The sequence below is a fragment of the Passer domesticus genome, chromosome Z (assembly GCF_036417665.1).
Source record: "Passer domesticus isolate bPasDom1 chromosome Z, bPasDom1.hap1, whole genome shotgun sequence".
In the NCBI taxonomy this organism is placed as follows: Eukaryota; Metazoa; Chordata; class Aves; order Passeriformes; family Passeridae; genus Passer; species Passer domesticus.
In genome coordinates this window covers 21,148,393-21,175,662 of record NC_087512.1, presented here as the reverse complement: position 1 = coordinate 21,175,662, position 27,270 = coordinate 21,148,393, and the positions used below count along the sequence as shown (strand labels likewise).

General features: G+C 35.8%; 1 protein-coding gene across 3 annotated transcripts in view; it reads right to left on the bottom strand.

The window, feature by feature from the left end:
- Positions 1-27,270, bottom strand: part of IPO11 (importin 11) — an 82,072-nt gene that overhangs the window by 22,743 nt on the left and 32,059 nt on the right. For 2 of the 3 annotated variants that reach the window (XM_064404429.1, XM_064404430.1), the window contains exons 18-29: positions 24,527-24,653; positions 22,515-22,548; positions 22,295-22,335; positions 21,151-21,267; positions 19,678-19,791; positions 18,336-18,451; positions 16,811-16,887; positions 11,873-11,952; positions 11,216-11,296; positions 8,783-8,878; positions 7,134-7,247; positions 6,127-6,248 (exon numbers count right to left, since the gene is read on the bottom strand). In XM_064404429.1, coding sequence (XP_064260499.1) covers positions 6,127-6,248; positions 7,134-7,247; positions 8,783-8,878; positions 11,216-11,296; positions 11,873-11,952; positions 16,811-16,887; positions 18,336-18,451; positions 19,678-19,791; positions 21,151-21,267; positions 22,295-22,335; positions 22,515-22,548; positions 24,527-24,653 — 1,119 coding nt within the window. Of the gene's footprint in view, positions 1-4,869; positions 5,744-6,126; positions 6,249-7,133; positions 7,248-8,782; positions 8,879-11,215; positions 11,297-11,872; positions 11,953-16,810; positions 16,888-18,335; positions 18,452-19,677; positions 19,792-21,150; positions 21,268-22,294; positions 22,336-22,514; positions 22,549-24,526; positions 24,654-27,270 lie in introns of those variants that run through there. The other variant, XM_064404431.1, reaches the window with a different exon arrangement.

Genomic DNA, 27,270 nt, shown 5'->3' with positions numbered 1-27,270 from the left:
AAAATTATTTTTCCTATTGAGGATATGAAAATAAGTTTCCATTCCATAAACCTAATTTGACCTTAGACTCTAGTAAAATAATATGACAGAAAGCTCTTGTGAAACCAAAATCTCATTTTGAGACATTAGTTTCTTCTCTTTACTCAGAAATCTAAGTCTTCTATGGAGCAACCACAAGTTTGTGAACAAAACAGTAATATAAAAAAGGTTGGCCATGAATGTAACATGCAGATGTGGTATACTGATAGTAACACTGTAGCTTTACCCTTTATTTTCACTGCAATACTTAGCAATTCTGTTCTAACTATAAAAGCATCAATGTACTCAATATGAATGCAATTCAAACCAAAAGGTCCAAAGAACTCAATTTCCCAAATTTCAACTTCTAGAAATTTAATCTAAACTAAACGCAATTCCAAAACCACACTCTGCCTGCTAGTTTAGGAGACAGGATGGGCATACATTTGGCATTAACAACTGATAGCTCCAAATATTCAACAGAGGAAACCTCAACAGTTCCTAACAACTACTACAGAGAATGCCCACACACAAAATACAAAAGCTATTTCTTAAAAATATATGCTTTCTTTATACTTGGGCATTTTTTTAATATCAAAACCTGATGTTTTGTTTCAAACTCACTTTGTCATTAAATTGTTTGAATATGAAACATTCTTTTTGAAGACAGTACTTATTTGCAGAAGGTCTTGTAGTGACATGGGTTGTGGTGTTTATCACTCCTGGTATCTTATCATAATAGTCTGGCACTGTTAAAGAAAGCCACTGAAAAATCTCAGCTACTCTCTGGCAGTCTCAAATTTCACAGAGTACAGCACAGAGAGATAAGCAGATGTACCAAACAGCTGAAAAAAACACAGGTGCAAAACCAGCTGTAAATCTGTGGTTTGGGTTTGGGATTTTCTTTTACTTTTGTTACAATCTTCTGATATTTACACATTTTTAGTACTATGCTATATTTCAGTCACTACTTATTCAGTATCTAATTTGCAAACATGTAAACCATACATTGCAAAGTTTGAAGGAAGCTAGTTAGTCTGTTACCTTTTGCTTTTATATAATTAAAATCTGACAGTTCAGGGTAAATCATAATTAGAACAGTTTTAGCAAAGACTTCTGAAATATTTTATATAGGCCATAAACAAAAACAAAATAGCAGCAGCAACCAAACCCTTCTGACTGCTGTTTATTTTTTTGCTGCAGTTTAGCTGCAATTAGTGACATGATTTCTTGCTATCACTTGGTACATTTTTCCTTGAAATCAAGACTTAAGGTTCTTAGGGAAACAGGTAATATGCTCCTGACCAGTCCACTACCTATCAAGTGTAGGAGAAAAATTGATGAAGACTGTGAAAAGGAAAGTTTAATGAGTGCATCCGTTTGGCAATGCCATAATGTGACACACAATTAAAGAAGTTGGTAGTGCTCTGTGTAACCTTCTGAATTATGCAGACTCTGATAGTCAGACTAAGACCAAAGCCACATTTTTCACACTTCTCATTAAAATTGCACAGTTACCTGTCAGGCAAGCTAAATAAACCCAAGGCCAAACACTGATGACAACTGCAAAATCATAATTTAAAGAGATCCTTTAAATGCTAATAGTCTATTAGAGGCATGGGTAAGCGTTCCTTTAACTAGAGGGATTAAAAAATGGAGGGGAAGATAAAATAGCTTCAGAGTATCATCCCTATAAAGAAAGGAGGATGTACAAGTAATTATGCAAGAAATTCTGACTTTATAAATGAGGACATAACTATCCTGAGGAGAACGTGATATTTTATTAGGCACTTTCTTGCCATTTAACTAACACTACATGTAGACAACTTTTTGAGAGGAAAATTAAAATTTCTAACTAAATAATTTTAATAAATGACAGAGGCAAAGCTCTAATAATCTAATGAAAATTATAATTGCATACTGTAAGTGCTTACACTCACAAAATGCCAATTATCTAACTAGCAGAACTCATACTGGCTGACATATCAGACTTGATACACAGTGAGGATAAGCTGACATTTATTTACATAATGATTACAAACCTGGGGAAGCTCTTAACCCCTTCCCCACTATACATAAACACACTTAACTCAAAGGGGTAAAATGAAAATTACTCATGTACCAGAAACTAAAATGAAGAAAGATAAATTAAATTTAAGCTCAGTAAAGTCTCCTCTACTTTAGAATGGTACCACTCTGCACAGGTAGTTCCACCAAAATTAGCCTATCCTCAAGGGCCACATTTTGTGGCCTGTTTTGGAAAGCACTGACTTTCAGTAAGAGTAAACATAGCAGTCTCCCATTCAAGAGTGACAGACATAGCGGAATAACATTCACCTGCAGAAGGGGAGCACTTAGCTTTCAACATGGTGTCAAATGCTATGTGTGGGTACACCCCAAACAAGGCTGATCAGACACTATAATCCTTCCAAAATCTGTTTCCATTTCCTTATTAGAGAATAAATGTTCCTATCACTCACTCTTTAGCATCTTTCAGTGTTGTCTGTGCTCCACTAAAATACACACAAGTGTAGGAATAAAAAAGATATCTACTTTGCTAAATAAATCATTAAAAGCTTTCAATATCACCAAAGAAGGACATTCCAAAACACTGTAATACTGTTATTATACTGCAATAAGCAAGCTAATTATTTCCACATAGATAGATAGATAGATAGATAGATATGAGTAGGAGAAGGGGCCACAGTACTGTTTCAGCCACTCTGGCATCAGGAACTACAAAGGATACTGAAGAGCTCAAAATGCAGAACCCTAGATAGTGGTGGAGGCCCATACATTTTCCACAACAAATAAGAGGAAGAATGCTGCTACTGACCATATTCACTAGGCACTACTTTAGGGACCAAGGGCACATCGAATAAAACTCAACTCAGCCTTGAAGAGTAGCTGTATGCTCACAAACAAGTCATTAAGGTTGTAGACAAGCACAAATATGACTGAATACAACAGTAAGAAAATCACAGCATTTGTGAATTTACTCATCCAGGCTGCTGTCACACCTCATGTCTCACACTCTAACTCAAATACAATTTTCCTCCAAAAAAACTTCAAGTCCTTGCATGTTCTTCAAAAAGCCATTCCTGTTAAGGCTACTGTGTGTCTGTGCACATTTTCCTCATGTACTGAACATGGAGGCACCCACTCTACAAGTGCCTAACATCCTTACAGCCTCAAGTGTTACTGGTCCACGCTGTTATATACAACAGTTTAAAGACAGACGTCTTCAACCTATTTTATGACATAGTTTTTTAATAAATTAATGAAAATGCATGTGGATGGATGAGTGAGAAACAGACAGTAAGAATACAAAATACAGATAATATTGCCAATGCATGTATCTGTCAAACACCAAAAAACATGCTAACATTAACTGACTGCGCTTGGATAGCAGAAGCAGACAATTATATAGCATTTAATTTGGGCAAACCCCTAAGTAATACCAGGAAATTACTGTTCCGTGAAAAGGTGCTGCAACACACTAATCAGGAAAGCAGCAGTTATTGTTCTTTTTTAATATGAATTTCTAACCACTAACACAATGTGCAGCTGTGGAAAGATAAACAGGATGCTAGACTGAAGGACATGCATATATTATTAATACACAGCACTACTGCTGATACCAAAAGCATGCCATTACATCTATCTCTGGATGGTACTGCCTAGATGAGAAAATCAGAGTGGCTAACAATTTGTCACTTCATAACCTGCTTGGTCAAACTAGTCACCCCAAGAGCCACTGTGAACAACTGCTCTGTAGTGAACCCTGTCTTACCTGCTCTAAAGTCCTTCACTCTTGACACTGTCAAAGGTGCTGTACTTGAAACATAAAATTATTTGTGTCCAAACTGGTTTTAAATTAATAATGATAGAACGTTTTACCTTCCCCTAAAATGCATAAAGTCCAGAGTTCCACATATTTGTAATTATAAACCTGATCACTAACTAGAGAAACAATTACAATCAATGAAATAATACTATAGAGTTTACACAGAGAATAAAAATGATCACTGTTTAAAACTTTCCCCATCATTTTATCCATAAAACAACTCAGAGGGAAGAATGAGAATACATGTTAGCTTCATTTTTTCCCCCACTATTTTTGTCTACTACCTCTCTTTGCTCTCTAAAATAAAACAGTACTTCAGCTATAGGCTAGAGAAAGCAACTGGCAAAAGGAAAAAAATTCTCAGAAAGTGTTAGACACAGCACAGATGCCCGCTTTCCTTTCAGCAGAACCTTGAAAATCTGAGCTTGCTACTGGCACCAATCCTGACCGCCACAGAGCAGCAAGCTGAGGGAAGAATCTCACCCTCACCTTGCCCTTCCCAAGACAGCCCATCAGCCATCCACATAGGACAAAATTCTGTTCTGCCTCTGCAGTTGAGAAATCCTGAACTTACCTTGGATATCCAAAGTAAAATCTAATCAGGAAACTGGTTAGCAAGGCATTCCAACAGGAAAAATTACTTTAGCTTTTCTTGAAAACACATAAACCCAAACATTTTGTTTACATACTGTGTTTCATTTAAAACTTTTTTTTGTTTCAACTGTGCAAATTACTTGCACAAGAAACCTGCAGATACAGGATGCAGCAATCACATGTAGTGTAATCCCTGAGATACAGCAAAACCAAAGTGGCTCACATTGTTCTAGTAAAACGAACAATCAATTGACAGAATCCATTTCACACACTCCGTCTACAGCTAAGTTTGGCAGTATTATTGTATAAGTGAAATTTTCATAGCTTTGACACGAATATGTCCACTAAAGAGAGACTTTTTATTTAAGAAGCGGCTTTCTTAAATGATATGGGTAACTAAAAAATAAAACTGTCATTTGCAGAAGGTTTTATTAAGTTAAGGACTGCCAGAAATAATTGGCTTTTACAGCAGGAAATCTGGAGCAGCTGAACATAGTTCAAAATAACATGGTTATCTAAAGGAATTTACTTTTTTCCTTCCTCTCTTTAACAGAAACTTCACAGGAAGACAGATGTAGTTCAGCACCTTAAATTTTAGCTAACACCTCCTTAAAAACATTTCAAATATACTTATAAACAATATAATACTGTTACATTTACTGGGGAAAACCTTTTAAAACAGCTGCTTGGTTCACCTTTAGCTAGATGGTCATCCTGACTATCCATTTGACCAAAAAAAGGGAAAATTTCTGTGTATATAAAAAACAGTGAAGCCTCTAAATTACACATAAGTGTTCCCTGATTTTTTATTTTTTTTTAGATAGTGACTACATAGACTACAGCTTGGACAAATACTACGTAGTCTACAGATACTAACATAGCTTTTAGGATTTGGGAGCAACATCTAAATTCTCAACACACAATAAAAGACAAGACTGTTCAGGAAACCCAGCAGACTAAATGTAAACTCATGCAGTCTTGTCTTCCTGAATGTCAAACAGATAAAAATAATCTGAAGGTAACCACAGACTGAACTCTCACCTAAACGGATTATACATGACTTCTAGTATTGACAACCTTGTATTCAGCATTTTCATTTAAAACTTTCATTTTCTATGTATATCCAGCAATGATGATGGCTACTGAACAGATAATAGTAAAATCGCCTTGCTGTAAAACCTACAGTGGAAAAACTGTTTCACAGCAACAACACAGTCTTCCATAGCAACTCTTTCTTCCATTTAATGTCATAAAGGAGAAAACCAGGATGAAAGTTCAGATCACCTACAACAGGAAAGAAAACTGAACATTGTTTCCTGGAAGGGACACCGAAATAGTAACATGTCAACTAAAGCAACTACTTAATCACAGATGAGAGAAGCAGATAGTTCTAAGTTAATATGAGAATCAATAATAAAATCTGCAATGCTGGTTCCTCACTTTAACTAAATGACATTGCCTATGAAATGGAAGAAAGGTTACTGTAATGCTTATGAAGTCAAATAAAAAGTTAATATAATGTAGCACAGAAGTTCCATCTTTTTAAGATCTCTCTTGGGGGAGAAAAACAAGCAAATAAAACTATTTGTATTGGAATATTTAGCTGCAGAATTGTGAAATGCTTTAAAAACAATTCCAAGGGCCTTTGGTAACGTATGTTTTCTTACCTGTTCAATGATGGCAGAAGAGAAAGCAATGCCAAAGCAGAAAGTTTTCTTCTTTCTGGCTGAGTGATGTTATCCATCCGATCAACCCACATTTCAATCATGTTACCAAGAATTTGGTCCAACTGCATTGGGAAACACAATGTTCTTTTTCAGTTATAAGTACATCAGTGTGTTTAGAAAATAACTTATTTTAATTTTTCTAACAAATAAATACATTATTTAGTCTTGGAAAGACACTATACAGCTGTATGCCTGACAGAAGTAATAAGCAACAGGTACTTTTTAAATTTTCTATGACAATGTTTCTAGGCCCTGAACCCTCCATACCATCAGCTGTAACCTAGATGCTTGAGATTCATTTAATTTATGGACAGGGAACTAATTCAGGACAGCAAATTATTCAGTTTTTCCCTAACAGTCTCACAGAAACAAAGCACATGGACTTATTCTGTTTTATCTACACAGTGACAAATTTAAAAAGACTAGTTATTATCTGTTTGAAAACTGTATTATACCCCAGAAAAGCAAATTTCACTGAAAGACAGAATACTTATAGAAAAAGACTCCCAGTATCTTCACCAGTGAAACTGAAGCACACTGTATTTGATACTCTAGAAATTCAGGGGAGAATGATTAGACCATTCTCCAGGCTGCAAGACCCATTGAGATGGTACAGGGAAAGAAATTCTCATCCTACAATTGAATGTGAACTAAGGCCATTTACATGGCTAATTGTGGGATGCAGGAAGAGAATTTAGGGACTATATAAAAATTTGAATGGAATGTTTTAACTAATTATAGGAACATGTAGAAGTTGCTACAGGGTGTTCAGGGAACAGAGAGAAGGAGGGAGAAGAGCTTCTTTTCAAGACTGGGCAGGAACAAGCATGGATAATAGAGGGAAAAATTTATTCAGGTCAAAAGAAAGCAAGATTTCCCTAAGTAATACAGCTGAAATACCAAGACACAAAAAACTCAAAAGGACAAAAAAGGACAATAAACCATACCTCCTGACCCAATTCACATGCCATCTGGCTCAAAAGTAATGAAAAAAACCTTGCATTTTGTAGTAGAACTCTACCCATGATCCCCAGATAAGTAGACATCACCACTGGGTATCTCTGAAATGAAAATAAACCAAAACAAAAGGTGCTTAGTTTAAGTAAAAGAAAAATATTTGACACACATAGCAGCAATACTTGGAAAATACTTGTATGCAACCCTTATGTCTTTCACTGAATTTTAAATTATAAATTGCAATTTAAGAGCCTCTAGGAAGAGAAGACTGAGTGAGCAACCTTTACCAGAGTTCTCAGTTCTTACAATATGAAAACTATGGCAATTTCAATGTCAATTTCATCCAAACAACCAAAACAACTTGCAAGGTGATTTTACTTTAAATTTTAAAACCTGTATCTTAAGGAACTAACAGTTTATTGTACTGTTAAAATATTACTTTTGAAGTTGATTATGGGTCCAAGTTATTGCTTACAATTTCAGTAAAATTAAGTACACTTAATTTAAATTTAAATACACTTAGTATTTCTGAAGTTGTTACTTTTTTCAAATAGAAGCCATAATACATTTGCCAAAAACGAATATGCAGGTGTCTCAAAATTAACTGGATACAGTAATGAGTTCACTAGTTTACTATCCTTGGTTATTACTTTTAAAAGAAGCTGTAGATTTTTTCATATTGAATTCAGCATATAACAATATAACTATATTTTGTAAAACAGCCTATTTGAAAAACAAAATGCCAATATTTACGTGAAAATTCTAACCCAGAGTAATACATTGTGAATAGGGTATAATAAATTTATTGGCCTTAAATCAGAAGACATTTTAAAAATCCACTCTCTATCTTTGTGCTTTGAACAGCAAAAAGAACATTGCTATAGTATTACTTGGCTTGAATTTGGAAATCTTATTCAACTCAGAAACTGGAGCTACTTATTGATATTTGAAAGTCTTCAACTGAGAAAAAAGCAAACGTGTTGATCAAAGAAGTCAAAAAACTTGAAGAATTCCACCCACTGATTCCTGCTAGAAACTGAAAGGTTCAACACAGTTAAAGCATATTTGATTTTACTCATTTTCATCCAACATAGAAGTTTGTTGAATACAGAGAGAGAAAATGGAGAAGTTATGACATGCAAGCCAGAAAAATCTTAAAGACTATCTCACACAAACCATTCTCACACCCTTTCTTCATATTAAATATGGCAATTAGGAAAAGAAGGTCAAGTTGATCTTCTCCTGGTTCAGTTTGTTTTTCTCTCATCCAAGTACAATTAAAAAGGAATAGTATGTGTCATTAAAAAAAAAACAACAAAAAACTCCATCGACTAAGGATTAAATTAGGCCTAATGTTATAGCTCGTAGAAATGTTAATAGTGAAGGAACAGTGGAACAGCAGAAAAAAATTTGTGCCATTTTATTAAAACAAACACTACAAGACAAAACAAGTGGTGGATAGGTTGTTTTTCTTGTGCTACTGTGCTACCTTTAAAGATTTTCAAACTAGATGTGAAAAGTCTATCAGATGCTCTTAAAACAAGAGAAAATACAACATTAATATGAAAAAAAATTGAGATAATGGAAGGTACTTTCATTTTCCAAAGGAAAAGTAGAGAGTAGTTAAAGAAACTCTTACCTCCCCATCTATAATCCCCCTGAATACTGATGGCAGAAGGGGTTGAAACATTTGAGGACCCAACACAGGGTTGACTTTTAGGACATTTTCTACGACCTTAAAAACAAAAGCAAATTAGTCTATTAGAAAAGCACATTCATAAATCTTAACCACAGCTTTAAAGCCATGTGTGCTAATGTACACATATAAAGTCACGATGCTTACCATTAAACACCAGCAAACCCCATATTGCTGAAACTATATCCTAGTAAAATATTCTGCAAACCTGATGTGCATAAATGCACCTGGTGAAAGCTGACAGGCCAATGAAACCCACCTAGCCAAGCACCTCACAAGCCTCCCCTTGTCCCAGGCAAAGTTGATGAGGTGGTTTGGGAAAAGGGACCTTGTTATGGCTCCAGGAAAAGCAGTAGATTGAGGTGGTTGGTAGGGTGAAGTAGCAGCAGTTCAGGGTATATTTCCATAGCTTTGTCATGTCATGTTTTTGAGAAACTGCTGATTAGGACCTACCAGCTCTTCGCAGGTGTGCTCTCAGAGGTGCTGTTCTGGGTACCTTGCTCTGGTTCCCAAGATCTAAACTCTTTACCTTCTTTTTTCAGCTCCTTTTCACCCTCACCCCCCACAATGTGCCGTTCCCTGAAGTAAGTTGTTTTCCTGCCTTTTTCCATTTTTCTTTAGCCCAGATGTTTGTGCTCTACCCCTGTACCAAGAGAGCTGAGAAGAGGCTGTGAGAATAATGGGCTGAGGGCTCCTCACTCCTCCTTCCAGGTAAAGAAAGTGATGCCACACACATGAACATGCTGATGTGTTTATAAAGCACATAAAGGTATCATAAAGGTACCACACCTGAACACTTTTGGTCTCAATTTACTTCCACCTCAGAGGAATTTCAACAAGGACCAACTCTTCTGTGCTCTTGACCAATTTCTCCTAAGTATTTTTTCTTCAGTTTTGAACCTTGTTCCCAATAGTTTCATTTAATACTCTGGTTTTTGCATTGAGAAGTGTTAAGCAGTTTACCTTTCTCAATGCCTCTCATTTTTGTAGACCTTTAATATGCAGAGGTATAAAAGAGGCTTATTATATACAGAGGTAAACATAACTTTCCCCCCACTCATCTTTCTGGGTACGGGAAGTTTTGGCCATATCCTTTGTTCCTTGCCCAGTCTTTTTAAGCCTTTTATTGTCTGTGTCAAGATAATTAGAAAATCAAGTCACATCAAGCCTCAGCAATCTTGCAACAAATTGTCTTATCAGTCCAAATTAGCATTTTTCAACCTTATTAATTTAATTACTGTTCTAATGTCTATTTACAATCCAGCCAAATCTGTTTGTATGAAGCTATTTTAGAAAACACCCCTGGGTGTTTCTGTTCCCAGTGCTTATCTAGATTTTGGTGGTTTTTTGTTTAACAAGTCAGCATAGCGAACCCTGACAAAACTTTTGCTCTTTCTAAAAATATTTACAAGGATGATAGCTCAGTCATCCTCCTGGAATCAAAAGGGCATTACTCAGAAAGTGTTCAAAGTATACTAGACACATCTTGCAGCAAGGCCACACTGGGACCCTAGCAGTATAATTCCATTTTAGAAATCTGATTAAAAGCTGCTGCATAAAACATTTGCCAAACTACAGACTTTAAATAATATCACTGAATAGACTGGAATTGACATTTTAAATTTCAGAACTAGAGGCCTTAAGCTCCTCACATAAGTAACTACAAACAGGGGAGAATATGAACTTCACCAATTGTTTTCTGTCCTGTATCTTGGAACCAGCTGTGCAATCCACCAAAGAGACAGGTGGGATCCAATTTATATCCCCCGTGACATTTATAATTAATTTAATTCAAGTCCAAGTTCTCATAAACAACACAGAGCCACCCATTAGTGCAACCACGCACTATGTTAGTAGTAGTACACTACAGCTACTACAGCTACTACTCAGCTATCTTTCAATCTATATTCCAACTTTATTTCCTGAAATTCTTCAAAAGACACATTCAAATTACTGTTACTAATATTTCAAAAGCTTATGAATTCCACAGCAGCATTTGAAAGCTGTGTGGAATATAAATTTCTGGTGCTTTGAAAAATCTTCAGTAACTTTCTTTAAGCAGTTATGGCCATTACAACAGCAACTTATGCCAAAGGCAAACAAAGACTGTTTGAACTCTTTGTCTGGTAGAAATGGAAGTATGGTACACAAAGGAATTTCATGGAGACCACATACATACAACATTCAATAAAGACAGGAGAAGTTTGCTCTATACTCACTAGGTTTGCTGTATACTCAAGTAAGTAGTTAAACCACCACTCAGGGTTTAACTCCAATGTCAAATTCTGCTAAATACACTGCTTTCTTCTACATGTTCTAAATTCTACTTGAAAACATTACATGTACAGTGCTGAGCCTCTGGATATTATACTCTACCTTTAAAACTTGAACTTGACCTTCAATAGTTATGTCCTTCAAAAGCTCACAAAATGACCGACATAAGTCAGCAGCATACATCTGAAATAAAATAAGGTATTATGCAATGCAATTTATATATTTGTATGTATTTCAAAACTCAATTCCTTAGGGTTTACATATGCCTAAAGACCCAGTTTCTCTTCAAAGATTGTATCTGCTAAAATGTTTATCATTCCAAACGAATTAAAATCTAATCTAAGCATTTTCTTGCATTTCTAACATTGCAGAACATTTAAACAATCAATCTCGAAGAATTTTCTAATGAAGAAGGTGTAACAACAACATATAATATCTTGTTCTACTCCTGCTAGCATGTATATTTGTAATTTTAATCTGGCAGGATAATAACAGTATTATTACCCAACACAGGACCATTCAGATAGCAAACTACTAAATCAATCCGCAGAGCATTAATTCTAAATAATAATATTTCTCAAATCTGAGTGTCAACTGTGCACCATAAAGAACTAACATCAGAACAGTATGTTTGTATACACACATATGAATAAGAGTATAAATGTTTGTGTGTATGGTATGCTTCGAGATGAGAGAAAAAACAGTTTGCCAGTAAGGAACTGAGGCGGTAATATGGATCCTTATATAATGGTAACATACCTGCAAAAATTCAGATGAAGACAAGAAAATATAAGCATTGATGATCTTAAAGCAATTTTTGAGATTTTCTGAACTCAGCTCTGGAAAAAACAAATCACAATTCAGAACCTAATCACCAAACTGAAGTACAACCAAGATGATTTTCTTCTAAAAGTCTTTTCCTCTCACAGCTTGTACTGCCAGATGCCAACAAACAGAAAAAAGATCTTAGATCTAGTGCCAATCAGGCTCTCCCTCTCTGCAGAGAGAATTATAGATGTGGGATGACAGCTCTTGTGCTCAAATGGAAGCACAAGAAATCCTACGACCTCAAAAGCCAGTGCTAACTAAAAACAAACAAACAAAAGTCAGATTTTGGATGTAATACTGGATTAAGAAGATATTAAAGACAGAATATACGAAACATGTACTTTAGAGACTTGCAATTACAGATAAATGGTCTCTCCCACAGAGTCAGTAAATGCTGAGCAGAGAGAATGAAATAAAGATTGCAGTTCTGCTCTTCTGACCCAGATACCATATCAAATGGCATTGAGCTGACACACTGAGCTGTAGGGCACAGCTTGACTACTTCAGTAAAGACAGCATACCCGCCTAAGAGATAGATACACACAGAGGATGATATACAGCAGTAGCTTGAAGAGAGAAAAAAAACATACATCCTCAGGCACTACCTGTAAGACTGTTTAAGGAAAAAAAAATCACTCTGAAACATGTATAAGCAGAACTCAAAGCAAAATGAAAAGTTTCAAAGTTTCATATGGATGTTGACACTAGTGCAGAAAGTCCACATTGCACAAAAACAAGGCAAAAGACCAAAAAACCTCAAAGAGATACATTTCCTTAAAACCAGTTTGGGAGACAAACTATTCTTGGTAAAAGAATTGGACCTCAGTTCCATCACCTTTAAAATATTTAATAAAACCATCATGGAGAACCAACAGGAAAATATTTTTACATGGATTTTAAATAAAAATCCTTTACCAGATGGAACAAGCACCTGGCTAAGACTTCATGTGTCTCCCATGACTTAGATGAAAGCAGTCATATGAAAGTGTGGCTTACACCTGGTGACATTTATATATAAAAACTTCTACCAAAACTAGTTATCACCATGACCATGGCGGCTTTTCCATTATAACATCTGTATAGTTCTGGGGAGGTTCAGCAGATTTTCTTTTTTACTCCACCCATTAGGTAGAACATTAATGTTCTTCCATTTGATATGGCCATAAGACAGCTTTGCATTCATGAGTATGCTCATATGTCAGTGCTCAGACAGGTCATATCTTGTAATCATTTATTATTTTCATCTCTTGACTTGAAAAGAGATCACCTATCAATCCTATATGCTCATCAAATGATTCCAAGATACCTATGAGTTTAGCTTTAGTAGCATATTACTAGAGTTACACATTGCATTCTCGTTAGAGGTCTGCATTTGTGTTTTTCTGTTTACTGGATAGAATAATATTTAACATTTCAGACACTTAAGCAAACAGACAAATTCTAAATAAATGGTCATATAAACAGGAAGTACTACTAACTTTTCCATAACTTTCCAATCTGTGATTCTGTGATAACCAATAAAGGTAATAAAAGATGTGTAGCAAAAATTGCACTTCAGGTCAAAATGAAAAGAGGTATGACAGATGCAATGGATATGACAGAACCTCCATCACTCATCTGCAGCTCAAAGTTTAGCAAAATTTTCTAAGAAGATCTCATGTTGAACAAACTACATTTAGAAGCTCATTATACATAAATTCTCTTGCCAGGATTTCCTGAATCAAATATATTTTTCTGAGTTCATTAATGTGCTCCTTTGAGTTTTGTTTGGATCAGAGGAGTTAGTCCAATTCCAGTAACCTGGTTTTTGCCAGTACCTTTATAAACACAGCACATGCACATTAAACTTGATGCTTCTCAGAACAGGTGTGTCTAGATTATGACCATATTCCCAACCTGAAACTGTATCAGATTCAACTGCCATTTTAAGCAGCCTCAGTGCAGAAACTTCCATCCTCAGACAATTAATGTATTTCTCCATTCCACATTATTCAATACATTGCAAAAGATGTATTAAAGAGACTGTGCAATCCCTCTACAGGGCAATTACATTTCAATAGAGCTTAAACAGTAGGAGCAGTGCTGAACTGAAAACCAAACATGACAATTATGCTGTGCATAATTATTGTACATCAGTGACAGCACCATAATCTTTGAAGGTCGGTCACTTATGCAAGTGAAATCAAGCCTTCATATCAAATGCAACATTCTGCTCCTGAAGGCAAATCTAATTGACTTGTCTAACTCCTCTGACATCCACTTCCAACAACAGCAGTATCCTGAAATGGGTACAAAAAGATCTTTTCATAATGATAATTGTATCTGGAAGTGAACAACTACATATTATTTTCTGATCAGTTAAAAAAGGAAAATAAAATCCACATATATAAATACCTTTCCTCTTCAAGTTAAAAAATCTCAGATATGAATTCTTCTTTCCCTGTCCTCCAGCTCTTCTACTTCATTGATATTGACCTCTGATACACTTTCTGAATGACTTACACGCTTATATAGAAGCTAAACAGACCAGTAAAGTAGTTACATTACCCGTATATTACAGTAATTCCATTCAGTAAAAATAAATTCAGAAAACAAAGGCCAGGAGGTTAATATTCTTTACACTGTATTTTCTGGAGCATCTTGTTGCTAGTTCTCCATCCTACTCCAAAAGACATAAGTGTGGCAGTTACCTATTCAGAACTTTCCTTCACCTCATCTGTCCTTTAACTTTTACCTGGATGACTTCAGACTGAATTGAAAACCAGTCTTGGAGAGATTATATTTTCTTCCCTTATCTCAGACACTTAAGGCACATAAAACTTTGCAATTTTGACTTCTTATTTAAAACCTTGCTCTGACAACTACATCACCATGCAAAGAAGGACAGAAGATCTGACTTTAAGTGCTGGAAGTTTCAGCTGAATACTGATGCTGGTGCACTAGAAAAACTGCTATAAGTTTAACTCTGAACAGTTATTTAATTAACTAGCACTGTGGATCATCAGTGATCAGTATGTTTTCTTTTGCAAGATGCTGCACGTTAAAATGTACTGTTGCACTTTATTTAAGTGAAGAATCTCTTTTTCAAGTGTCCTGAATGAAGTAGCTCCCTGATGGGTAGCAGATAGCAGTCTTGTACTGGTTTTCTAACTACCATGTTTTAAAATAAGGCTAGCACTAAACCAAAATTCCAGCTCTATTTAAGCAACATAATACTATGGCTGTGTCATGTGGAGGCTGTTAAGTCAGATTCTTCTGATGTAAACAGAATTTGTAAGCAAAAGAGCATAGCAGAAAGGCTTCCACTTCCTGGAAAAATGTGCATAATTTTGCAGCAATCAATTTTTGACAAACATGACACTCAGAAAAACAGTTTTTCAGAAAAATACTCAGGAAGTGAAGTAGTACAGAAGCCTCTAGGACAAAATCACTCTGTGATTACACATCAGCTACGGTGTTTCACGCCCAGCCTTGATAAAAAAAAAAAAGTTTGACATAAGCACGATTGAAGGCTCATCCTAAGGAAACTCTACCCAGCTTAACTTTACTACTTACTCTACCAGCATCATGCAGCTTTCATTTTTCAGAATAAAAAATTTCTCTTGAGAATGCATTTGTGTCCCAAAGGAGAGCATCACTGTTCTCCAGGATTCATTCATAAAACAAGGAAATCCTTACAAGTGTAGAATATTCTAGATTACCTCCACCTTTTCTAAGAGTATGCTAGGGTTTCCATTTCTATTCATCTCTACTCTGAAAAGTATCAGGGGGGAAAATATCAGCAGCAAGCAAATAAGCCACAAATACTGAGTACTTCTGAATTTAAGTCAAATGGATTAGCAGTGTGACAAATCATGAAAATCATAGCCATTCATGCAGGGCAGGCTTCCTGCAGCAGATACCACCTCTGACTGACACAGAACAAGAAGGCAGAAGGTGAGGTGTGTAGTTATGAATGATCACAACAGTCATCAGAACTCAGCACCCACGAATTTTAGCAGTAGCTGTGGAGTACTTGACCATAAAGCCACTACTACTAAACAGAGCAGTTATATCATTCGAGATCCTGTATACAAAGGGAAATAACAGAAGACATCAGTATCCACCCACCTACCATGACACAACTTTCTACCGACCATTAGAAATAGAATAAAATATTAAGTCCTGAAAACAATTATCAATTAAAAAGCTAACTTCTGTAATTCTGTGAACATGTTTCTCTAAAAAAATTTACCCATTTGCTGTATTAGTGTTGAAGCCTCAAAAAACACAACTAAAGATCTAAACACAAACATACTAACATAAAATTAAACCACAGAACTTTAATACTCCCTTTAATTATGAAGCAAAAGTACTTGAAATATCAGTATTTCCTAAGCATTGAATCCTATTTCTCATTACTACATTTGGTTTTTTTTGCCAACAAACTGTTGTTTTTCATTTCAATGCTTGATGCAAATGTTTATAGACATATTTAGGTAGCTTGAAAACATCCTACGTTGTTATTAACTGGATAAGGGAAAAGCTAATAACTTTATTCTTGTAAGCGGAACAGCCAAGTATTCCATATAATCAATATCAATAACGCTTGGCACATTTGGTGTTCAACTTCAGAAACTTCATAAAATAACCTCTGAAATTATAAACTTTCTCTGAAATTTTCTTATCTTTCATGTACAGCAGCTCTAATTTATTAAAAGGGTAAGTAGATCATAAATATTAAAAAATAGGACAAAGACAATAAAAACCTATTCCTAAATTTCTGTTGCAATTCTACAAACTCCTTTAGCAACCACATGAGCATTGCTTAGTGCATGAACAACAAGAAGCAGGAAAGAAATCCTGAAATTTTATTAGTGAAAGACTTACCAAGAAGGGCAGACATATTCTGAAATATTCTCAGGAGTTCTGGTGTAAGACATGGACTATTCTCCAATGTCACTAACCTAAGAACAGATCAAGCAAAATATTTCAGATGATGTATGAGTAACATTGAGCAATCATTTTGACAGATGTAAATATTTTAACTTTGTGTATCCATCTATATTATTAACAATGTGTAGCAATTACTCTGAAGCATACTTCAAGCAGAGCAATAGTCCTCATCTGTATAGGCACAGGTCTTGCCAAGGTAGGAAAACAAAGAAAAACATGACACTGTCTTTTTATAAAGACAACATAAGCACTGAAATGCAACAGTGAGAATGTCTAAGTAGCCAGTCAGGGAACTTGTAGAAGGTGGGTAGAGAGAGGTATTTACAATGCAAGGACAACACCTGTTGTGTTCTAAACCTCAAAGGAGACATGACGTGTGATGGACCAGCTTACATGTTTACATTTTTTTAAGTCCGAAATGAGGCATTATCTTACATTGTTTATAACAATTTAAAATTACTGAGATTTGAAAACAGTAGTTCTAAATTAACCTTGCATTTAAAGCTCCAGCAGCAAAGTCCATTTTCTCCTAGACCTTAGGCATTAGATTACCACATTTAAATAACATGTCTGGTTATGTGAAATATCTTAGTTTTCCTGCTCTTGGTTGAAGAAGCCCTCAGAATCCTAACTGTCCCTGCCAGCTCTCCGGATTTCTCTGATGCTCTAAGGCATCTTAGAATATCATTCTTCTGCACAAGCATCAGAAGAGCAACCTCAAGATCAGTATCATTAAGAAGATATAAAAGTTTTGAACTGATACAGGGAAAAGGCCCCAGTTCTATATTTTGAGACACTCTTGCACTTTTACTTGGTGCCACCAGCATTATAAAGCTCAGTTTTTATGCATATATAGAACAGAGCATTTGTAGATTAAGTATTTGTAATTGAAATGCTCATTTATAATTTACATCAAAGGAATCGCTCACTATTTCAAGACAAACCCTATGTATTCCTGTTCTTCAGAATTTGGTCCCCTTTTATAGTCTCCCCTCTTACAGCATCAGCTGCACCAGAAACAAATAAATCAGGCTCATGGCAAACTGAGCACAGTGTCACTTCTTGTTTTATGTTCAGTCACCAGACAGTCTGAGGTACAGAACTACATTTTATCCTTGTAATTATGACATCTCTTCCTGCAACCAGCTCTAACCCACTGGCTCACTGTTCTCCCCAAGTCAAGCACACCAAATTGTTAAACTAGCACACACGTTATAGTGAGTCTAGATTTTTAGTCCTGCTACAGAGTGGTATCTTCAGTATCAACTACCTGAAAATGAATAATAGATGAAACACAACTAAAAATAGGTTAGTATATAAATTTCCTAACCTCCTGTCTTCTGAGAAAAGGTATCATATAGGTGGTGTCAAGGTAAGGTAACTAGAACATATCAAATTTAATATTCAAAGCTTTTGACAACTTTTTTTCTTCTGGGAATACAAAAATAAACATTCTTACCACAGCTCTAAACCATCTTCCAGAAGATAGACATGTGGAGGCTGAGAAACATCTGTACTTAGCTGGATAACTGGAAGTAGAAAAGGGTAGAGATTTTTGCTGTCTGCTCCCAGTCCCTACAAAGAAAGAAATGTAAAATACATCAAAAGCCTTAAACCAAGCATTTCAAAAATAGTATGGAAAAGATCTACACTGCTGTTACATTCACATGTAAACATGCATTCAAGAAATCAAAGCTTCCATTTCATACAACAATAAAATAGCCTGATATTCCTAAGCTTCATGTTTCTCAACATGTCTTGAGAAGGTTTATTTTTTTGAGAACAATCCAGTAATCAATAGTCTCCAAGAAAAAATTATGAAGAACATACATTCCTAAAAACATTCACTGGTCATTCTTTTTCTTGGAGAAGTCACAAGTTTAACAAATACCAAATGACTAAAAGTTGAATGTTTTACAGGCCAAGAAATAAATTACTCTTTGGTTCTTTTCATTTGACATATTCTAATATTCAGGAGAAAGGTTTGCTTTTATAGCTACCCAAAGATTCACAGACTGATGACAGTGATTCACTTTTTAAATGCTCCGTGAGACTTTTGAACAATGAAGAGTATATTGGGAACAACTGCCAATTACTGAACAGCATTACAAAATTGTATAATATTACTGCTTAAGAGAACTGAGGCTAGTGGAACACTGAGCTCGCATACTTCCTGCATTTTGATAATGGAAAATCTAAAATTATTTGATATTTCTAAGTCACAGCTTCTTTGTGCATTTATCTACTTACTTAAACATGCCTTAAAAATATTTTTCTACGTATCTGTCTCATCTTTTTGTGTCTACGTACACCAAGACATACACCTTTTGTAAAAAAAATATGAGTATTTTAGTCTCCACAGGGGACAGAAATAAGAATTTTCACAATTTGTTTGTGGTAAAAATCTATTTCCTCTTCATTTAAAGTCACACCACTTTGGAAAGAACCTTTATTTCTCTTTTCATAAAAATATTTGTTATTTCCATTTCACTTTCTTTCCACTGTTAACCCCTACAATGCCATCCTTTTAAGTCAGGCATTTCCACAAATTCAAGACTATATATTTAGGTCTGTGTCTGTACAGACACTGTCATAGGAGCACTTCTCTTGGTCTCTGCTAGTCCTACCACATTTTCTTTGAGATGAGGCAGGGGTTGGAGAAAGTAGTAGTGGCATATAGTCTGCATTAACGAAATAGCTAATACCACAGATTCTGCAGGCAATATAACCACATGCTGTTTTATCATCAAGAAAAAACTGTAGGAAGTACTGACAATGTTTATGTGACTCAGATTCCTTACCTGGACGAGATGGATTAGGGTGGTTAGAATGGCACATCGCAGCATATTGTGCTCCTCACTCTGCTTCCAAAGGAGTGGTAAATACTGAACCAAACATCCCACATATGGTCGTATCTGAAGTTCAGAACACAAACTGGTTTCTTAATATGTGAAACAAGACTAATAGTTTATACCAAGCATAGTTTCTGAAAAATATAGTTGTTTTTGTCTCCGTAAAAACACAGAGTTTGCTTAAATCTTTCTAAAACACTGTGGCTTAAGTAACTTCTGACTGCAGAGTAGTTTGAAACCAACATAATACTATATAGTAAATAGGACACAAAAAATATTTAAAGCTTGATACACAGAGGTATTTTCATATTAGTAAATTCTTCACTCAGACACTTTTAAAACCAGAAACAGTCCCAGCAAAAAAAAACCAAAAAAAAAAACACCACAAAAAAAACCCCAAAAGAACCAAACAACAAAAAATGCAAACAAATAACTGAACAATCTCTGGAGTCAATGAGCCTTTGAGCAGGAGTTAGACTGTGTAACTTTCAGAGATTTGTCCTAGCCTGTATTATTTTCTATTATGGTCTTCAATACTGAAAGGTTAATCTATTTGTCTTTAAAAGTATTTAATTAGGAATTAACCTAAACATATTCAAGGGTTCTTTCTCAACTTGTTTTTAATGCTGCTTCTCTAAACTGCAGGGAAATCTGCTGTCATGTTGACTTTTCCTACAAGAGACAATTATGAAAGCTTCAGCCAGGTTTCAGACAGGATTACTTATAGAAAGACGAGATAAACTCAAAAACATGCATTATCTCTGTCCTTAATACAGTAATACTGAAAAAAAAAAAACAAAACAAAAAACCAAACCCACCACAACAAAACCTGAGACAAAAGGAGCCAACTGTTCATTGTTTAATTCTGCAAAACCATCTTAAAATTCTTAATGTAAAAGCTGAAGCACATCCTTTAACACTAAAGTACTGAGAATTCATAATGCGAATTTTAAATGTGTCATGCAGTTAAGGAAAGTGCTGTAGAGACAACTCTGACCCATATTAGTATCAACAAGAAATTACAAATTTAACTGCACAATCCCTATGAGTGCAAAGCATTTTCTTCTCAAGAATGCCTTTTCTAATACGTAAGATAGATTAAAATATTTGTTCAGATATGAGACAATTAGAATAAATCACAAATAAAATAATAAAATTGCAAAAAATGCCACAAGATGTAAGAATCCTTTAATACCCTAAAAGCCGATTCAATACAAAAAATATACTACTGACATAACAAGTTAGTTAACATTTTACACAAAAGATAAATGAGAATTGAAAAGAGGACCAAGTAATGCCAACAGCGCAGGCATCTCTGACAACAACAACCAGTCTATTAATTGATGACATTTTCCTTCCACAACAAATCCTCCTCCATGTTCTTAGGACAAAGCTAAAACTGAAATATATATTAAAAAATACCTGCATATTGACTCTTTCAATCACACAGGACAAAACATGAAGAACATGCATTTTGGTGTCACATTGTGTTACTTCCTGAAGTAGCTGAAAGAGCAGTGTAAACATGGACTCCAGGTACTAAAATAAAAAACCACAGATTAGACCATCAAAAATACAACTGGTCACATGCACTGGTGATTTTCCCATACGCTTAAAACTCTAAGACATCCATAAACTTTGAAAACACTTATAAAGTGTGCAAAATGTTACTCTTTCAGTTGCAAAAAAAGCACATTACCCAATCACTGACTAAGCAAGGTAAAAAAATTCAAATCTACCCCTACATATGAGTTCAAACATCATCAGTTTGAACATATACCATTTTCACATTTTAATTAAGTGTAAATGTGATTTCACAGGTAAAATAGGCTGTCTCTCCAGAAGGAGCACTTTGTTAGAGTTAAACCAAAAGCAGTCTTCCAGCTTTTGGGCCAGTAGATAAAAGTTAAATATTGAATGGAAAAAGACATCTGAGAAAATTCTAGTGTTTACAGTCTAGATGCACTCTGCATTTTGGTTTGTTTGTTCTCAAGAGAGTTGAAATTAACATGGAAGTCAAAATTAAATGAGGAAACACATCTGCTAAATTTGAGTAACCAAAATAAAACTTTGTCATACTTATCTTTTTTCGCTGTTTACTAAATGACAACAGTAATGACTATGGTAAAGAAAAAAATTCAGGAGAACCAGAAAGCAGCGCCTTTTTAAGGCACTACTCTAACCACACACTTATATTTAATATTTTTAAGAAGCAGCAGATTGGAAAGTACTGCATGAAACAGGCATTTGGGAGAGCCACAGTGGTGTGGAGATGCATTTGTTAGATCCAGTTTTAATATTTTCTTGTCATAAAGGAACTTACTATCTGGCAACACCAGTATAAAGAGCACTAAACACACTGCTATGAAGTTGTAATAGCATAATACTACAATGTATCTACACATTAACAGCAGCAGTATGAGTATATATTTGGGTCTGTGAAGACTGAGCATTCAATACACACATCAATTACTAAACAATGCAGTTCAAAATGAAATTGGAAAATATTTTTTCCTGCTTTTCTCTGTGTATTTATCTACTCTTCAGAACATATAAATGCTCTTACCGGTAAGAACTGGTCAGTTCTGAACTCAAAGTCATCCACAGGTAAACAGACATTAAGGAAAAATAATACAGACTGAAGACAGATACCAAGACTCAAATGAGCAAATATTTCATGGATACTCAAAAAATATAACATTAAGAATTTGGTAGTAAGTTTAAAATTGACTGTTTTCCAGTAACTCAATTAATAACCAATCAAACAGCTTTGCAAGTAAGGATATTTAACTTCAGTGTCGTAGCTGTCTCAATACGCACCTGAAAGACAGAAGTCAAGAAGCATCATGCATACATCCATTAAACATTTGGATTATCTACAGAGTACCTGACAACATCAAATCACTTGATGTTTTGGCAATTGAATCATTCTCTATGTTCTATCATCCTTTAAGAAATATAGTTAATTCATTTTCATTCACTTTCATTTTAGTATCCTTTACATTTTATTGGTCATTGCTAAAGTGGTAGAAATTGAAAAAACTACTCAGGCAAAACCTTCAAGGACAAGAAGTAATTAAACAAGAAGATATGTATCTAGACTGTGATAAAAACTCTTGCAATAGAGGAGGACTTTTACTTGGAATTATCTCACACCTTGCTGTCAACCAAGAAGCACAGAATCGTATAATCTCAGCAAGTTAGGCTGTTCTTCCTGTGGATGCTTACAAATGCCTTAGAAAGCATTAAATAAAAACAGCTGACACAGAAATACACCCTGCTCTGCTAAAGCTGTCTGGAATCACAGAAATTATTGTTATGACTGGCAATTCCTAATTAATATGTACCTACCAAACTAGCAAAGATTTTTTTAGCTGCTGTTGTTGGGTTTTTTTGTGGGCTGGTAGCCCAGTTTGTTTAAAAACAAAACTTAACAAAAATAGCAAAACCAGCATCTCAACTTCATCTCACTTGCTGGTAAACTGAAGTTGTAGCTTAAAACTACAGGTTTGTACTTAAGTAGTTTAGCAACCAATGCCATTTATCATATCCTGTAAGAAGGTAACTTTAATGCCTAAATAACCATAGAATCACAACATTATTATGGATGTAAAAGACCATCTAGTCCAGCCACCAAATCAGCACCACCATCACTAAACCATCTCCCCAGCTGCCATATCCACATATTATTGAACATTTCCAGGTGATTCCACCTGTTCCAATGCTTGACAACTCCATCAGCGAAGACATTTTTCCTAATGTCTAACCTGAACCTCACTTGGTGCAGCTTGAGGCCAATTCTTGTCCTGTCACTGGCTGCCTGGGAGTAGAGACTGACCCCCACCTGGCCAGGTGAAGGCAGCACTTGTAGGCAGTGATCAGGTCATCCCTGAGCCTCCTTTTCTCCAGGATAAACACCCCCAGCTCCCTCAGCTGCTCCTCTCAGGACTGGTGCTCCAGACCCTGCCCCAGCTCCACTGCCCTTCTCTGCACTCTCTCCAGCTCCTCAGTGTCTTTCTTGCACTGAGGGCCCAGCACTGGACACAGCACTGGAGCTGTGGCCTCAGCAGTGCCCAGTACAGGGGACAATCCCTGCCCTGGCCCTGCTGCCCACACCATGGCTGATCCAGGCCAGGATGCCATTGGCCTTCTTGGCCACCTGGGCCCACCCTGGCTCATGTTCAGCTGCTGTCAGCAGCACCCCCAGGTCCTTTCCAGCCTCTCTGTCCCAGCCTGTGGCACTGCCTGGGGTTGCTGTGACCCAGGGGCAGGACCCAGCACTGGCCTTATTGAACCTCACACCATCGGCCTCAGCCCATGATCCAGCCTGCCCAGATCCCTCTGCAGAGCCTCCCTGCCCTCCAGCAGATCAATACCCACCCAGCTTGGTGTGATCTGCAAACTCACTAGATTAATGCCCTATAGTAAAGGGACTAGTCACAGAATAGCTCAGTTCTATCTACACAAAGTATCCGTTAGTTTATAAATCACTGTAAGACATTTCATAATTTTATTCCTATAAAAACCAGATTGCTGCTCTTGGAATTCATTTTCCCACCAAAGTCACCACTTATTGAACATCTTCAGGCCTCATTTAATGCCTTTGATATTACTGTTCAGTATCTCCACAATTAAACATCACCACATCTTCCCAATGATTTGCCTTCTGCAAGACACAACAGACTTTAGGGCATGACATTATGAAATTCTCAATCAAGTGTGTACAAAGTGAGGTATTTCTGTTTCATCTGTGGTTACAACACATGTGTAGTCCAAAAGATTAGTAATTTATGCTTACCACTAAGTCACGGTCTTGAAGCAAGTTACGAATTGCTTCATATAAAACAGGTCTCAGGTCTGATTTGAATTTTACAGAAACCCATTGTCCAATCAGCCATATTACTCGTCGGCGTATTGGTTTATACCTTTAAAAGTAGGAGAAAAAAAATTGCACTCATTAACTCATTAGACTACTTGTTATAGAATACTTTGATGAAAAAGAAATCCAGGAATCATGATGAAAATGTTATTGCCAGAAACAATTAAAACACTTCAGATTTTCAAGATCAACTTCAGTACAAAAACTGAACTTTCCGTTAAAATTCCCAAGAAGGCTCAGGAAAAACCAGCTTAGTCTGAAAAAGACAATTTTCATCCTAAATGATTGAATCTTGAATGTCTCCCTAGGAACACAGATCATTCTGCACGCAGCACACCAATTAAAAAAATAAACATAAATGTTACACTTATTACTGCAATCATGGTATCTACTGCTTTCATTATAGTTCCCAGCAATTCCCTTGATATTCTGTTTATGCTCAAAAATTTTAAGTCACAGCCAATTTAAAAATGCAAACTTAAGGACTGCACTACAGCAACTGTCAGAGTAGTTCATTTCATCAGTCTAAAACTATTCTAAGAACAGACATCACCTAATCTTGCACTAGTGCCACAACAAGGGCACAAATCAAAGAGCTTTAGAGTTTATGGGAAGAACAAACCAGAACAATGACTGAGAAAAGCATTTCACAGAGCTGCTATTTTTCTCCACTGATCAAATAACTCGGGTTTACATGTTTAACTTACAGATGTATAAAGTTAAGAAAGATGAACAATATTTAGAGAATTTTAACTAATATATTATTATCATAAATGTGTTTTTCATTTGAAGAATTACTGCCTTGTAAGCCATCAAGAAGCCATTTAAACTGAAGTTATTGAGGTTTCTGTACATTTAGTGTTTTATTAAACACTCCCATAACTGTAAGACTATAAACAAAGAACATCTTCAGAGAACATGAAAGCTGTGGAAATGGCATATATAAAGCAATTCATTAAAGTGGAACATGTATCTAATGAGGAGTAATAGTCCAGTTTTGCTTGATGTTTACTGAGTAGCAGTGAAGCATAAATAACACATGCTGAAGCATGACCTACACAAAACATTGCCTTATTAATGCACCCTTCATTTTGTTCATGAAGCTGTGATGACAGAACTTTTTTAACTTAGAAGACCTGTATCTGACAACTAATCTTGTAAACATCAGAGTACTTAAAAAACTAAGTGATTTTATTGAGCTTGGAGCTGCATAGTTTCCAAACCACTATCACAAAGAAAAGTTTTAAATTACAGGATGTAAGTACATAACTGTGTGCTGACAGCAAAGATTTTCAGGTCTGGTGGTATCTATTGTTCAACACATATATCCTACCTCTGCATCTCTATATTATTTCTTTCTCTCTCTCCATGGTAGAGATAATACAGCATGTTTTTGAGATTCTTTTGGGGTAGGTGAGCATTTGGGTTTTGTTTGGGTTGAGTTTTTTTGTTTGGGTTTTTTTGGTGGTTTTTGTGGGTTTGGTTTTTAATACTAAGTTTCTCACAGGTGCTCATTTTTAAGGTCCTATTTTTTCTACATTCACTATTTCTGGGAAAAGCTTAGCTTTTTTTTTAGCTCTTCTTCAGAAAATTAGTTTTTACAAAAAGAGCACACAGTGACTGAGCACAGATCCACCACTAAGCCTGGTGGACCTAAAGCTCACATAGGAAAAGTGACCATATTCCAAAATAAGGCAACCTCTGCTGCATTAGTCATAGGACAGTACCTTTAAGCAGACTGAACTGCATCAGGTTGTCCAAGTCAAAAGTACTTCACTTTCTCTCTCAGGAGGAAATGTTGCTTTACAAATGAGTAATTACAACGAAAAATGTATTCAGTAACATACTTTCATGTTATAGAAAAGTTTCTCATTAATCAGAACAAAACTAAGCATCATGGCAAATGATAAATTTGGCAGTGCACTATTTCTAAAAATCTTTCAGAACTTTTTTTATTAATTCCATATTTCTTCTATTACTGTGGTCACGGTTGCTGGGCTTACTATCAAGAGGTAATGAAACACTCATAGAAAACAAAACATTGCAAACTTCACGCTCGCTGCTGACAACATAGGTTTGTGTTTCCAAACAACAACCAGTTCTGAAGAAGCATACTAGTAACCACAGGACATTCTGTGGGACAGCAGAGGATACCCTCCAACCCACTTTATCTGAACTGCATACGTGTTCCCAAAGCTGCTGTTAAAGCAGTACTCCATTCAAGCCACTAACAGTGCCTTCCCTTATTGCCATGGTGGTCTCCTATGATGAAGGCAGTAAAAGCAGCTAAAGTAAACAGGGCTTCAAAATTCCAGACAACTTCTATTGCAAGCTTCTGTCCCCACAGGAACTTCATCCTGGGATATTACCAATGCCAACCAAATGAGTACATCAATCTTCCTGACTGTAATACAACTGTATCAACAATACAAAACTTATCAGTTTTACTTATACTGTATGGGTGAATAGCATAAAAATGCCATAGTCAGCATGGGCTTCTAAGATCATGGCAGCTTTACTTAGAGACTCCTGCTGGAGAAGCACAACAGCAAATGAACAATCTTACACAAGATCTCCCATTTTTTCCTGCTCTCTAACATTTAGCCTAATAGTTAGAGTACTTGACAACTTGCAAATAGTAAATAAAATCTTAGTAAAGAACC